Source organism: Cetorhinus maximus, chromosome 18 (genome assembly GCF_964194155.1).
Source record: "Cetorhinus maximus chromosome 18, sCetMax3.hap1.1, whole genome shotgun sequence".
Classification (NCBI taxonomy): domain Eukaryota; kingdom Metazoa; phylum Chordata; class Chondrichthyes; order Lamniformes; family Cetorhinidae; genus Cetorhinus; species Cetorhinus maximus.
In genome coordinates this window covers 11,398,212-11,412,033 of record NC_135896.1, presented here as the reverse complement: position 1 = coordinate 11,412,033, position 13,822 = coordinate 11,398,212, and the positions used below count along the sequence as shown (strand labels likewise).

General features: G+C 41.9%; 1 protein-coding gene across 1 annotated transcript in view; it reads right to left on the bottom strand.

Annotated features, from left to right (window-relative positions):
- The window catches only part of snw1 (SNW domain containing 1), a 28,718-nt gene that overhangs the window by 14,703 nt on the left and 193 nt on the right, over positions 1-13,822 (bottom strand). Inside the window, exons 2-5 of the mRNA XM_078562079.1 lie at positions 8,135-8,288; positions 6,480-6,641; positions 6,086-6,181; positions 4,180-4,286 (exon numbers count right to left, since the gene is read on the bottom strand). Of these exons, the coding sequence (XP_078418205.1) occupies positions 4,180-4,286; positions 6,086-6,181; positions 6,480-6,641; positions 8,135-8,288 (519 nt within the window). The remainder of the gene's footprint in view (positions 1-4,179; positions 4,287-6,085; positions 6,182-6,479; positions 6,642-8,134; positions 8,289-13,822) is intronic.

The window sequence follows — 13,822 nt, the reverse complement described above, 5'->3', positions numbered from 1 at the left end:
CACTGTCACTGATTTGTCATACTACTCGTCTGACATCCAGTAACGGACGAGCAGAGTTTTCCTCCAGTCGAACATTGGGAAAACTGAAGCCATTATATTTGGTCTCTTGCCACATACTCCATTCCTGAGCCAGCCACTCCCTGGTAACTGTCCGAGTCTGAACCAGGCCACTGGCAACTTGGATGTCATATCTGACTCTGAGCTGAGCCCGTTACCTCCAGACCTGACCATTCCAATGCTCTGCTGGCTGGCATCTTCCACCCTACATAAACTTAAGCTGATTCAAAACTCTGCTCCCTGTACCCTAACTTGGACCAACACCCGTTCACCCATCACACTTGTCTTCACTGACCTACATTGACTCTTGATCCGGCAAGGTCCTAACTTTAAAAATTCTCATCCTTGCCCCTCCCAAACTGTGTAACCTCCTGCAGCTTGCTCCTCCATTCAATATGATCATGGCTGATCTTCTGCCTCAACTCCACTTTCCCACCTGCTCCCTGAACCTGCCTATCTCACCCTTAAATATAGTAAACGATGGAGCATCCACAACCCTCTGGGGCAGAGAATTCCAAGGATTCACAACACTTAGCACGAAGAACTTTCTCCTTACCTCAATCCTAACTAATCAGCCCCTTATCCAGACTGTGCCCGCATGTTCTAGATTCCCCAACCAGGGGAAACAGCATCTCAGATCCACCCTGCCATGCCCTTCAGAATCTTATGTTTGAATAAGATCACACCTCATTCTTCTAAACTCCAGAGAACATAGGCCCAATTTACTCGTCCTATCATAGGATAACTCTCTCATCCCAAGAATCAATCTAGTAAACCTTTGCTGTACCAACTCCAAGGCAAGTATATCCTTCCTTAAATATCTCCGCTACTAGTTCCCCCTCAAAAAAATTAATAAATTTGTCAAACATGACTTCCCTTTCGTAAAACCACACTGACTTTGTCTGATCAGACTATGATTTTCTAAGTGCATTATTAAGCCTTCCTTAATAACAGATTCCAGCAATTTTCCCAACAGCGGATGTCAGACTAACCTGCCTGAAGTTCCCATTTTCTCTTTCCCTCCTTTCTTGAATTACGGTGTTACATTTGCTATCTTCTAATCTGCTGGGACCCATTCTAGAATATTGGGAATTTGGAAAATTATAACCAGCACACCCATTATCTCTGCAGCTGCCTCTTTTAGCAACCTAGGATATAGGCCACGAGGTCCCGGGGATTTGTCAGATTTTAGTCCCTTAGGTTTCTCCAATACTCGTTTCTCTTCTGATTCTAAATAATCTCAAGTTCCTCACTCTTATTAGCTTCTAGGTTACTCTCTACTTCTGGTATGTAATTTGTCTTCTATTGTGAAGGCAGTCACAAAATATTTGTTCAATGTCTCTGCCACTTCTTCAATCACCCTGATAATTTCTCCTGTCTCTGCCTGTAGAGATCACTGTTTACTTCAGCTACTCTCCTTTTCATATACTTGTAAAAGCCCTTTCAATCTGTTTTTATATTCCTGGCTACTTTAATCTCATTCTATTTTTCCTGTACCAACTTTTTGGTGCCCCTTGCTGCTTTCTAAAACATTCCCATTCCTCAGGCTTACTTCCATTCTTTGCCACGTTATAAGCCTCTTCTTTTAATCCAATACTATCCTTAACCTCCTTAGTAAATCACGGATGGATCTTTCTTCCTGAGTTTTTGAGTTTCAATGGAATGTATTTGTGTTGAACGTTTGAAATTATTTCTTTAAATGTTAACCACTGTTTATTTTTTTGCCATGCCTTTTAGTCTATTTACCCAATCAACCTTAGCCAGTTTGCTCCTCATACCTATGTAATTAACTTTGTTTAAGTTTAAGACTCTTATTTGAGACTGGAGTCTGCCGCTTTCAACCTTAAAATAGAATTCAGTTGTACTATGATCATTTTCCCCAGAGGATCTTTCACTATGAGATTGCTAATTAACCTTGCCTCATTGCACAACACTAGATGGAAAATAGTTTTTTCCCTAGTTGGTTCCACAAGGTATTGTTCCAGGAAACTGTCACAAAAGCATACTACAAACTCATCTTCCAGACCAGCTTTACCAATTTGATTGATCCAGTCTATATGAAGATCAAAGACCGACACAATTATTACAAACTCCAATTATTTCTTGCCTAATGCTTTGTTAGGGGGCCTATAAACTACTCCCACCAGCACCAAGGGTTTTCTGACACTTGTTATTCTTAATCTACATTCATATTAATTCTATTTCCTCTTCAGCATCCCTGATTTTAATCGCTCCACAGCAAATAACCATGCTTTCACCTACTTTGGCTCTAAACTCTGGAATTCCACCCTTAAACTCTGTCCTCCTGCAAGACACTCTGTAAAACCTATCTTTTCGACCAAGCTTTTGGTTACCTGTTCTAATCCTAGTCCAGGATTCTCTTAAAGTTAACTTGCAGGTTGAGTCGGTAGTTAGGAAGGCAAATGCAATGTTGGCATTTATTTCGTGAGGACTAGAATATAAAAGCAGGGATGTGCTGCTGAGGCTTAATGAGGCTCTGGTCAGACCACATTTAGAATATTGTGAGCAATTTTGGGCCCCGTATCTCAGGAAGGATGTGCTGGCCCTGGAGAGGGTCCAGAGGAGGTTCACGAGAATGATCCCAGAAATGAAAGTCTTAACATATGAGGTACATTTGAGGACTCTGGGTCTATACTCGATGGAGTTTAGAAGGATGAGGGGGGATCTGATTGAAACTTACAGAATACTGAAAGGCCTGGATAGAGTGGACGTGGGGAAGACGTTTCCATTGGTAGGAGAGACTAGGACCCGAGGGCACAGCCTCAGAGTAAAGGGAAGACCTTTTAGAACAGTGATGAGGAGAAACTTCTTTAGCCAGAGAGTGGTGAATCTATGGAATTCATTGCCACAGAAGGCTATGGAGGCCAGGTCATTGAGTGTATTTAAGACCGAGATAGATAGGTTCTTGATTGGTAAGGGGATCAATGGTTACGGGGAGAAGGCGGGAGAATGGGGTTGAGAAACTTATCAGCCATGATTGAATGGTGGAGCAGACTCGATGGGCCGAATGGCCTAATTTCTGCTCCTATGTCTTATGTCTCCTTATATAGTTACATTTTGTTTGATAACTCGCCTGTGAAACGCCTTAGAACATTTTGCTACATTAAAGGCACTACATAAATGCAAGCTGTTGTTGGGTTTAGAGGACTGATCTAATAGAGGATTTTCAAATGATAAAGTGATTTGATAGGGCAGGTACAGAGAAATTATTTGATCTGGTGGAGGCATCCAGAACAAGAGGACATAATCTTTAAATTAAAGGTAGGTCAATTAGGACTGAAATGAAATCAGGACCTGGGTAATGAAAATCTGGAACTTGTTCCTCCCGGAAGCTGTGGATACTGGGTCACTTGAAATTTTCAAGACAGATTGTTTAAATTTTGTTAGGCATTGACTATTGAGGGATAGGGAACAGAGATAGAACTGAATGTCGATCAGCCATGATCTAATTCAACAGAGAAACAGGCCCATGGGGCTGGATGGACTACTCCCATTCCTAAATTCCTGCAAATTAATTTTGTAAAAAAAAAGTGTCATTAGTGAAGTGGGAATCAGATATTACCCCTTACCCCCACAGTTGAAGCTCTATGATGAGTAAAATCATTATATTAAACCGAGCAAAATTTCATGTAGGCAGGAAAGTGTGTCTTTTTTTGGTAGCAACCAATGGTACCAGATTGAGGGAAAAATTACATCACATCTTTTAAGAATTTTTCAACATTCATCTCCCATCAGAGTGTGGGCAGCTGATTTGGTGTCTGACTTACGTCAGTGCTTGAGGGCCAACACAAGCATGGTGAACTACAAACAGCTGAGCATCTGGAGCAACAGTGGCTGTGGTCATCAGTCCAACAATATCGCAGGAGGTATCCAACTGTTGGATTGACCCCTTTCCCCTTTAGAGGGGAAAAACTCTCAAGCTTCCACTCTATCACATTCTGGTGGCTGACCTGAGCTCACTGCAACCATGCAATCAGACACTGTATCCAAGCATTGGAGAACATTACACACTAGATGCACTGATTACTCGAATACTGTGCTTATTCCAAAAGCCAGTTGAGACATCCAAAACATGAATACTGCTCGAGTGGCTCTTCTAACCTGATGTACTGTGCAGGGGCTAGTTTCTCAGCTGCCCGAACAGGCATAGCTGCTGCAACCTTCTGTGAAACTTGTTTTTCAAGAGCTGAACGTGTCTTTTCGGTCAACTGCAATGAAAATAAAGAGAATTTATAAAGTTAATATGCATTTCTTTACCTCCAGGCTTCATGTGGTCAATGTTCCAAACAATGCAGACAATTCTACCTCCAATTTTCATTCTCAAGGACTAATGGGCTATTTCACCTGTGGCAAAGTCAACTGTCAACCCGTATTAGTCTTAAAATTGAGGTGTTAGAAATATAATTTCACAAAGCCACAGAACATATGAAGCTGCCCATTCCCAATGGTTAGAACATAATCCTAGCCACAATAAAGGAGTTTTCTTTCCCACTGCATTGACATCGTATTTTGTTTCAAAACAGACAGCATACAATCTACTGCAGCACAGGATTTACGCAGTAATACTAAAAGGTATTCATGCTGATGTTAAAAGCCTATTTTTTTCCTCCAATTCTACCATCACAGAGTTTTTGACAGGCCTCCCACACCTCACTCCAATGGCCATTCATGTGTGAATCTTAACCGTTAGTATCTGTAGGCTATTTAACTACAAGGAGCATCACAGATACGCCACTCAACATCTAGAGACATACTTTAAGGCAGAGACCAATAGTGATCAGAATGGCAGAACAGTGATTTTTCCTTCTCTATATCTTAGTGATATAGCCAATTCTTACAACTATGATGCTGTGCCAAATGAGCTTAATCAGCTCAGCACTGATGAGGGGGGTGTGGGGGGACCTGTGATTTTGATGAACTTATGTATGACTTAGTAGCACAGTGTGCCGCTAATTTACCAATTGAGCCATCAGAATGCCCTGGAACAAGAAAAGTGTCAAAGTTTAACTAGGATATATTCTTTCCTGCATCTCACTGGGCCAATTAGCCTGGACTCAACTTCCAGTGTATGTGCAGAACATTCTTAAACACATCCAACTTAATTATAGTACATCCACACCATTTTATATAAACAGGGAAAAAAATAAGATATATAATGAAATCTCTCAAAGAATTCAATACATTAATTCTTTGAGAGATTTCATTATATATCTTATTATTTAGTCCAGTGATTGAATACAGGGATGAACAGAACATTACAGCTTAATATAGTATCTTTCATATAACAAAATGTCCAAAGTTCACCACACAAACAGCAATATCTTGAATAAGAAAAGGACTTGCCTTTATATAGCACCTTTCCTATCCTAGGAAATTCCAAAGTGCTCCATAGCCACTTGATGAAATTTACTCCCTTCATTTTCACCCATTGGTATGAGAGGTTTCACTTGCCTAGATTCCACTCCTTGGACTTCCGTCCCTAAATCCTGCATCCTTCCATCTGCTTCTACTACTTTACAATCTTCCACAGCCCCATCATTCTGGCCAAATTTTTGGTCACCTCTCCTAATCTGCTCCCACCTGACATGGCACTTGTTTTCCATGTGATTATCTGTGAAGTACCATAGATTTTTCAAAAATCTTGAAAGTACTATACAAATGCAAATTATTGATTATATAGTGAAACAAGGCAACCATCCACACACAGCAAAGTTTTACACACACAAACTGAGAGAAATGACCAGTTTAATGTACTTGGTGGAGTTAGCCATGGAAGGCCCTCTTCAATGTGCCATGGGATCTTCAATTCTACCCAATGTCTTTCAACAGTTTGATGAACACATCGACTTTACAATGCTCAGAAATGATGGTTTGGATAGATCAGCATACCTTCCAAATCTCCCATCAGGTCTCTCAACATTTCATATTTATCACTGACAATACTATCCCTCAAAACAGTAATACACCTCATGCCAATACATAAACACCAGAGTTATAAATAACCCACCTCCTTTATACTTTCTTCATCAGGTCTCTGCAGCTCTGGATCATCTTCATTGATGACCTCCTTTGGAATCAGGTCTGTAAACTTGCTGTAGATCACCTAGATAGGGAAAAATCATTATTTTACAAATATCACTAAAAATTATTTGAGTTGGGCTCAGGACTGCATAGCAAATATTCTCACGAAAGGTGGAACCCCACTACCCACCACTTCACAACAATTGTACAATTTAAAGATATGTTGTTTGGGGCAGCATGAGAAACAGGGTGATGGAGCATTGATTTACATTACCACCTGAAATGCACTCCAGCCTGTGTTCCACTATTGAAAATGGAAGACAGGGTAATTTAACAGGTCAGTGGAGAAGAATTGGACTGATGTTGTGGTGCATGTGTACCTTGTCTTTCGACTGCCCCTGCCTAGCAATAGCGTCAAATTTGATCTTTCCCTCTGCATCCACTTGAATCGCCAGTGCATTGGACGTCTTTTTCTTGCGACCCATTTCCAATGGGAATTGTGCCATGTGGACCTCTGGGAATGCACCTCCATCCCCAAAATCCTGGATAAACAACAACAAAGACCAAATCTTAATCATCAAGAGTTGCAGAACCCAAGTCATATTCAGGAGCTCTGGAGGGGCAAAGCCATACTGGTTATTTATGTGTTATGTAATATGGTCAGTTTTACTGATTGTATTTATATTGACTGCTGCCATCCCTTCCTATAGTTTTGTTGGAAGGGGAACGGGAACACAATTCTCTGCACAAGACCATGAACGGGCCTACAGGGACAATAGTAGACCTCCCTTTGCATCTAAAAGCAAAACTCTTCTGTTTAAATGTTTAAGAAAATATTTTAAAAAACATCCGACTGAGGACAGGATCAGGGAACTGAGCCAACCTAGTGATGGGACTTTGTGACAAAATAACAATGAGATCAATCTGCTGAACCTTGAAGGAACAGGGAGGAACAAGTAATGCTGCAGATCAGGAGTCCAAGGTCTCTGCTGCATTCTGAACAATGTAAACTAGGAGGTATTTGGCAGTGCTGTCAAACGCATAGGGTCTTCAACTATAAGCAGAAGCACTACATTTTTGTTCAGTCACAATGCCAAGCAGTGATTCTCTCAGGGACCCTCTCACAAGACCTGCCACAATATACGGTATTTATTTTTCTCACTCAGACCCATGGAGCTTCATGTCTCTCAAATTCGTGGCGTAGCAGCGCTGCTGAGTCCACAAATGATAAGGGGACAGTTGGTTGCATGAAACCATCCAATCATAGTACACATTGTGCTCCACAGTTACCAGTCAAAAATGTTCTTGGTATTAACGCCAAGATTTTAGGCAATACGAGTGTAGTGATTGGACAGCATTTCACCAGAGCCTTACAGCAACGACATGGTGAAGTCAGGTCCAAGGCCACAAGATGTTGATTATAAACAAAGGACTTCCATGTTAAAATTATGAAATCTAATTCTGTCCTTTCATATGATCTGTTTATAAACAAGACACATCCTGGTTTAAAAAAAAAGCTGCAAATGCTAGATGTCTGTAATAAACTGCAGGAAAACCACAATTTGTCAGCATCCATTCTGATAAAGTCTAGAACAGAAATGCCTTTCCTCTTTAAACGCTGACAAACTTGGTGTGCATTTCCAGTACTTTAATCTTGTTCTGTGCTATCTGACGATCGCCTACTGTGCATTAGCAACTAACCCCAAAATGTGAATGGCAGATGTGTCCACAAAAGCAATTAAACATTTGACATCAATATAAACATGCTAACGGGAATCTACTCTGCACCCCCCCACCGTGATAAGCTGCAGCAATTCTGAGACAAAAACTGAACACCTGCAATTCATTGAGATATTCAGTCTCCGCCACAGTAGATGGTAATGCTAAAGATACAAACGAGCGTAAAGATTTACTTTCTTGCCATTAACTACATCTTCACATGAATTCACAATGCTAAGTGCTATGGTTGAACATTTAAGCTTGTGATACAGAATAAATTACAAGATTTTCTAATCCAAGTCACTGCCGATGTTACCTCCATGGAGCGAGGAACCCATCCCTTTCTGTGTCCATATGGTGGAGGTTCTCTCCGCGATGCCACTAATGCCGTCTGTCTAATTCGTTGGGAGCGAGCTTTTTCCTCAGCTTCCAGCTGGTCCTGGGACAGCTGGGTTGGTGCAGGCAGAAAACTTGAAAGTAGAAGACAAGAACCTTTATTTTAACCATTCCATTCAACATGAGCAAGGCAAAGGTGCCCCGACATCTCCACAATCACCAAATTAGCAACGTAGCTGGTATATATACACAGTTAGCTTGACTGAGGAAAGGTATCATAGTGGTAATGTTTCTGGGCTAGTAATCTAAAGGCCTGGATTAATGATCTGGAGACATGAGTTCAAATCTCACCAAGGCAGCTGGAGAATTTAAATTTAATTAATAATTCTGGAATAAAAAGCTAGTCTCAGTAATGGTGATTATGAAACTACAGGTTTGCTGTAAAAATGTCCTTTAGGGAAGGAAATCAGCCATCCTTACCTAGTCTGGCCTACACGAGACTCCAGGTCCTTTGTGCTCTTAAATGCCCCAGCAAACCACTCAGTTGTATCAGTCGTTACAGAAAAGTTAAAGGAGAATAAAACCGGACAGACCACCAAGCATTGACCTAGGCAATGGATCTGACAATGGCATACCCTGTACACTTCATCCTGCAAAGTCCTCCTCACTAACATCTGGGGACTTATGGCAGAATTGTCCCACAGACCAGTCAAGCAACAGCCTGACATAGTCATACTCACTGAATAATATTATACAGCAATGTCCTAGACTCCATTACTACCATCCCTGGGACTGTCCTGCCAATGGGAAAGAGTTGAAGGCACAGTGCCTATACAGTGACAAGGGAATGGCCCCAGGAGTCTTACACGCTGGACTTCAGGCCCCATGAAGTCACATGGGAAAGGAAGCTTCCTGCTGATTACCACCAACAATCCTCCCTCTGCTGATGAATAAATACTCCTCCACGTCAAATACCATTTGGAAGAAGCAGTGAGTGTAGCAAGGACACAGAATGTACTCTGGCTGCGGGTCTTCAGTGCCCATCACCAAGAGTGGCTGGGTAACATCACTACTGACTGAGTCCTGAAAGACATATCTGCCAGGCTGGGTCTGCAGCAGGTGTGGTAAGAGAATCAACAAATAGGTAAAAAACCTACTTGACCTTGTCCTCACCAATCTCAGCGTCATAGGAGGTCTACAGCAGAAAAAGGCCCTTCGGCCCATCGGGTCTGCGCCAGTCAAACAAGTACCTAACTATTCTAATCCCATTTTCCAGCACTAGGCCCATAGCCTTGTATGCCATGGCATCGCAAGTGCACATCCAAATACTTCTCAAGTGTCATGAGGGTTTCTGCCTCTACCACCCTTTCAGGCAGTGTCACCGATGCCTACCTGTCATCGATGCATCTGTGCGTGACAGTATTGATAAGAGTGACCACCTCACAGTCCTTGTGGAGTTGGTTGTGTCTTCATATGGAGGACACCCTCCATTGAGTTTGGTGGCACTACCACCATGCTAAATGGGATAGATCCAGCAGCATATTCCTCATTATCATTACCAGGAAGCCAGTGGACCAACCAAGTTCAATGAGGAGTGCAAGAGAGCATGCCAGGACCAGCACCAGACAGACCAAAAAATAAGATGCCAACTTGGTGAAGCTACATGCAACATAAACAATGGACGCAGCATGTTATAAACATGCCAAGCAATCCCACAACCAATGCATCAGATCTATGCTCTACAGTTCTGCCACATCCAGTTGTGAATGGTGGTGGACAATTAAACAACTAACCAGAGGAGGAGGCTCCACAAACATTGTTGGGGAGCCCAGCGCATCACCTCAAAAAACAAGGCTGAAGCATTTGCAACCATGTTCAACCAGATGTGCCAAGTGGATGATCCATCTCTGCCTCCTGAGGTCCCCAGCATCACAGTTACCAGTCTTCAGCAAATATGATTCGCTCCATGCGATATCAAGAAATGGCTGCATACGCTGGATATAGCTATGCCCTGGCAACAACATTGCAGTAGCACTGAAGACTTGTGCCCCAGAACCAGCTGCATCCCAAGCCAAGCTGTACCAGTGCAGCTACAACAATGGTATTTAGCCCAGATATGTAGTGTTTACAAAAAGGCCAAATCCCAAGGCTTTTACTCAGCAATGACCTATTCATTGATCCGCATCTTAGACACCATCAGGCTCGAGGTCTCATTACAGCCTCGGCCCACACATGGTCAAAAGAGCTGAATTCCAGAGGTAAGGTGACACTGATTGCCCTTGACCAAGTATAATATCAAGGAGCCCCAGCAAAACTGAAGTCAATGGGAATTGGGGTAAAACTCTGCACTGATAGGAGTTATATCTAGCACAAAGGTTGTGGTTGTTGAAGACCAATCATCTCAGCCCCAGTACATTGCTGGAGTTCCTTAGGGTAGTGTCCTAGGCCCAATCACCTTGAGCTGCTTCATCAAAGACCTTCCCTCCAAAATAACGTCAGAAGTGGGGGTGTTTGCTGATGACTGCAGTGTTCAGTGCATTTTGTGACTCCTCAGGTACTGAAACAGTCCGTATCCATAGGCAGCAAGACCTGGACAACATTCGGGCTTGGACTGATAAGTGGCAAGTAACACTCGCACCATACTAATGCCAGACAATGAACATCTCCAACAAGAGAACTCGATCATCTCCACATGGCATTCAATGGCATTACATCACTGAATGACCCACTATCAACATCCTGGGGGTTCGCATTGACCAGAAACATAACTGGACCAGCTATATTATATGCTACATATTTTTACTGTGATTACACGAGCAACTCAGAGGCTGGAAATTCTACAGCAAGTATCTCACGTACTAACTCTATCATCTATAAGGCACATGTCAGGAGTGTGATGGGATATTCTCCACTTCTATGGCACCCCATCCACCACCTTAAAACATTCACTCCCTCCACCTCTGGTACACAGTGGCAGCAGTGCGTACCATTTACAAGATGCACTGCAGCAACTTGCCAGGCCTCCTTCAACAGCACTTTCTACACCCGCAGCCTCTTACCACCTAGGAGAACAAGGGCAGCAGACATATGGAAACACCATCACCTACAAATTCCTCTCCACACAATCCTGACTTATAATTATTATCACCATTCCTTCACTGTCACTGAGAAAATCCTGGAACTTCCTTCCAGGTGGGTGTACCAACACCACACAGAGGGCAGTAGTTCAAGAAGGCAGCTCACCATCACCTTCTCAAGGGTAATTAGAGATAGGCAATAAATGCTGATCTTGACAGTGGTGCCCATATCCCCATAACAAATTTTAAAAAGGCGCAGTTAAACAAAATCCGTTTTCCAAAGAAGGTGCCAGGCACAGCTGACCGATAGGCAGGTCTGGGGGACAATCCTACCACAAAGCTTGCAAGAAAGTCAATTGTGTTTGGTGAGTTGACAGGACAACAGAAAGATTTCAGCAGGAAGTCATTCCTGAAACAAATTCAGCCCTGTGAACCCTGTACCAAGAAGAACGAGTACAAATTATGCAGAAAAGCGATTTATCAAATTTTCAACATCTTTTTATTTATTGGAAATCCTGATGAATCTAGTAAGATTACTTCTTACCATAACAAAAAAAAGAGGCTGAGTATTAAGAATGGCAATGTCTTTGGTGAACATTCAGTTGGTTTTGTAAACCAAATGTACGTTACCACGAAAGTGGACATAAGAGCCAGTTGATGGCATAGTCACAGCAGACTGATATTCTGACCACATTCCTTCTGTGGCAATCCTAGTTGCTTCAAACTCTAACTCCTTCCAAGCACACAGATCACCATAATCCTTGCAGGATCCTTGCAGCAGCATGTAAGAAATATATTAAGAATATGGCCAAGTGTGCATTAAAGACAGATGTAGCTGATATTGCAATCGACATTTGTATCCATTTTGAGTAGCGGCCGGGAACAAAATAATAGCGCTAAAAAAGGAAACTTAAAATAAATCAGTGGTGAGTAATTTATTGTAACAAAATGGTAGTGGAGTAAATATTGGGACTTAAAATGGATAAATCTTGAGGACCTGATTGTTTCTATCCCAGGAAATTGAAAAGTGAGAAATTGTAAAAGCATTAGTTTTCTGAAGATATTTCGATTCTAAAATTGTACTATTAGATTTAAAATTTGGTTATGCCACCATCATTTGTGAAGAGTGGAAGAGAGGAACCAGGTAATCACAACTCTGTCATTCTAAGCTCTGGAGGGGAAAATCAGGCAACATTTTGTCACACTAAGTAAGGGTAGTCAAAATTTGGAAAAAATCTCTCCCCAAATGAATGTGGATGTTGGGGGTTTACAAGACTGAGATAGACAGATTCTTGTTAGGTGAAGATATCAAGGGATATAGATCAAAGGGAGAGTTCAGGTACAGATCAGCCATGATCTAACTGAATGGCAGAGCAGATCTGAAGCAATAAATGGTCTACTCCTGTTCCGAACATTCCTTTAGGTGCTGTATCTTATTGATCTTTGCATTATTTGCTAGATAGCTTGCATGGTGTTTTAAGACAGTCTACATTCTCTAGAATTGTTCCTTTGGTGAGGGAGGAGCCAGAGTACCATGTGCAGGTTGATAACACACATGCGTTTTGGAAAAAAATAATTTGACTAAATTGTAGGCTTCATTTAAAATGTCTAGCAATGTGAGAAGATCACTGGCAAAATAAGCCACAATTCTAAGAGCTGTCAGCTATGTCTGCAAGGACCATTAGATTGAAAAGCTTTCCATCTGGTTGGTACTTTATTTCTATGACACAGGATTGACAGAAACTTGAGATGGAAAAGCTGCAAAGAAAATAGCCAAAAGGATTGGTGCAACCATGTACCCTTCCCATCCCCCAACCTTGTTTCACTCCAGTTTCAATGGGGAAGGATTCAGGTTGAGATCCAATGTGCAGCGCCCCTCCTTTAATATTAGCAGACTCAAATTATCAGACTTAATCTAATCGCAAGTGCGCATACCTGTCATTGCCTATTCGAGCCAAATTTAGAATCATTGAATCAAACTGCAGAGGGGGGCCATTCGGCCCTTCATGCCTATGCCAGCACTGTGAAAGGTATAGAGCTTCTCTCACTCCCCTGCTTATTACTTTATTTTTTGATAGGTTGACATTTCATTTTTGATCTCCAATATGTGCACTTTTTTTGGTTTGGGTGATGGTTACCATGGTAGCAACTATGTGCTAGCACCATACACACCTCATCATAATTGGTTAAAGAGCAAACCATAAAGGTTTGATCAGCAAAACACTTGTATATGGGCAAATAAATAGTTTATTCGTTGAATTTATACATCGTATTACAAAATGATAAAAACCTGTAATCAGAAACTTGACAATTAAAATAACAAAAAAATCATAGTTAACCCTCCCTTCCCCACTCCAGTCACTGGGATTAATAATCATTCACAGCTCCTTTAAATTTTGAGGCTGTCCTGTAAGAAAATAAATAAAAAGTTACTCCAAGTATGAGCTTTTCCACACACTCCTCCCAGCGCTTCTCTCTTCCTCAAACCGGGCTGAGAATCAGGCAAAGGCGAGGCTTTGTTGGGCCTAGCTGGAGTCGCGAATAGAGCATCCCTGAGCCCCAGGAAGATTCCAGCGATCCGGATCCGTCTG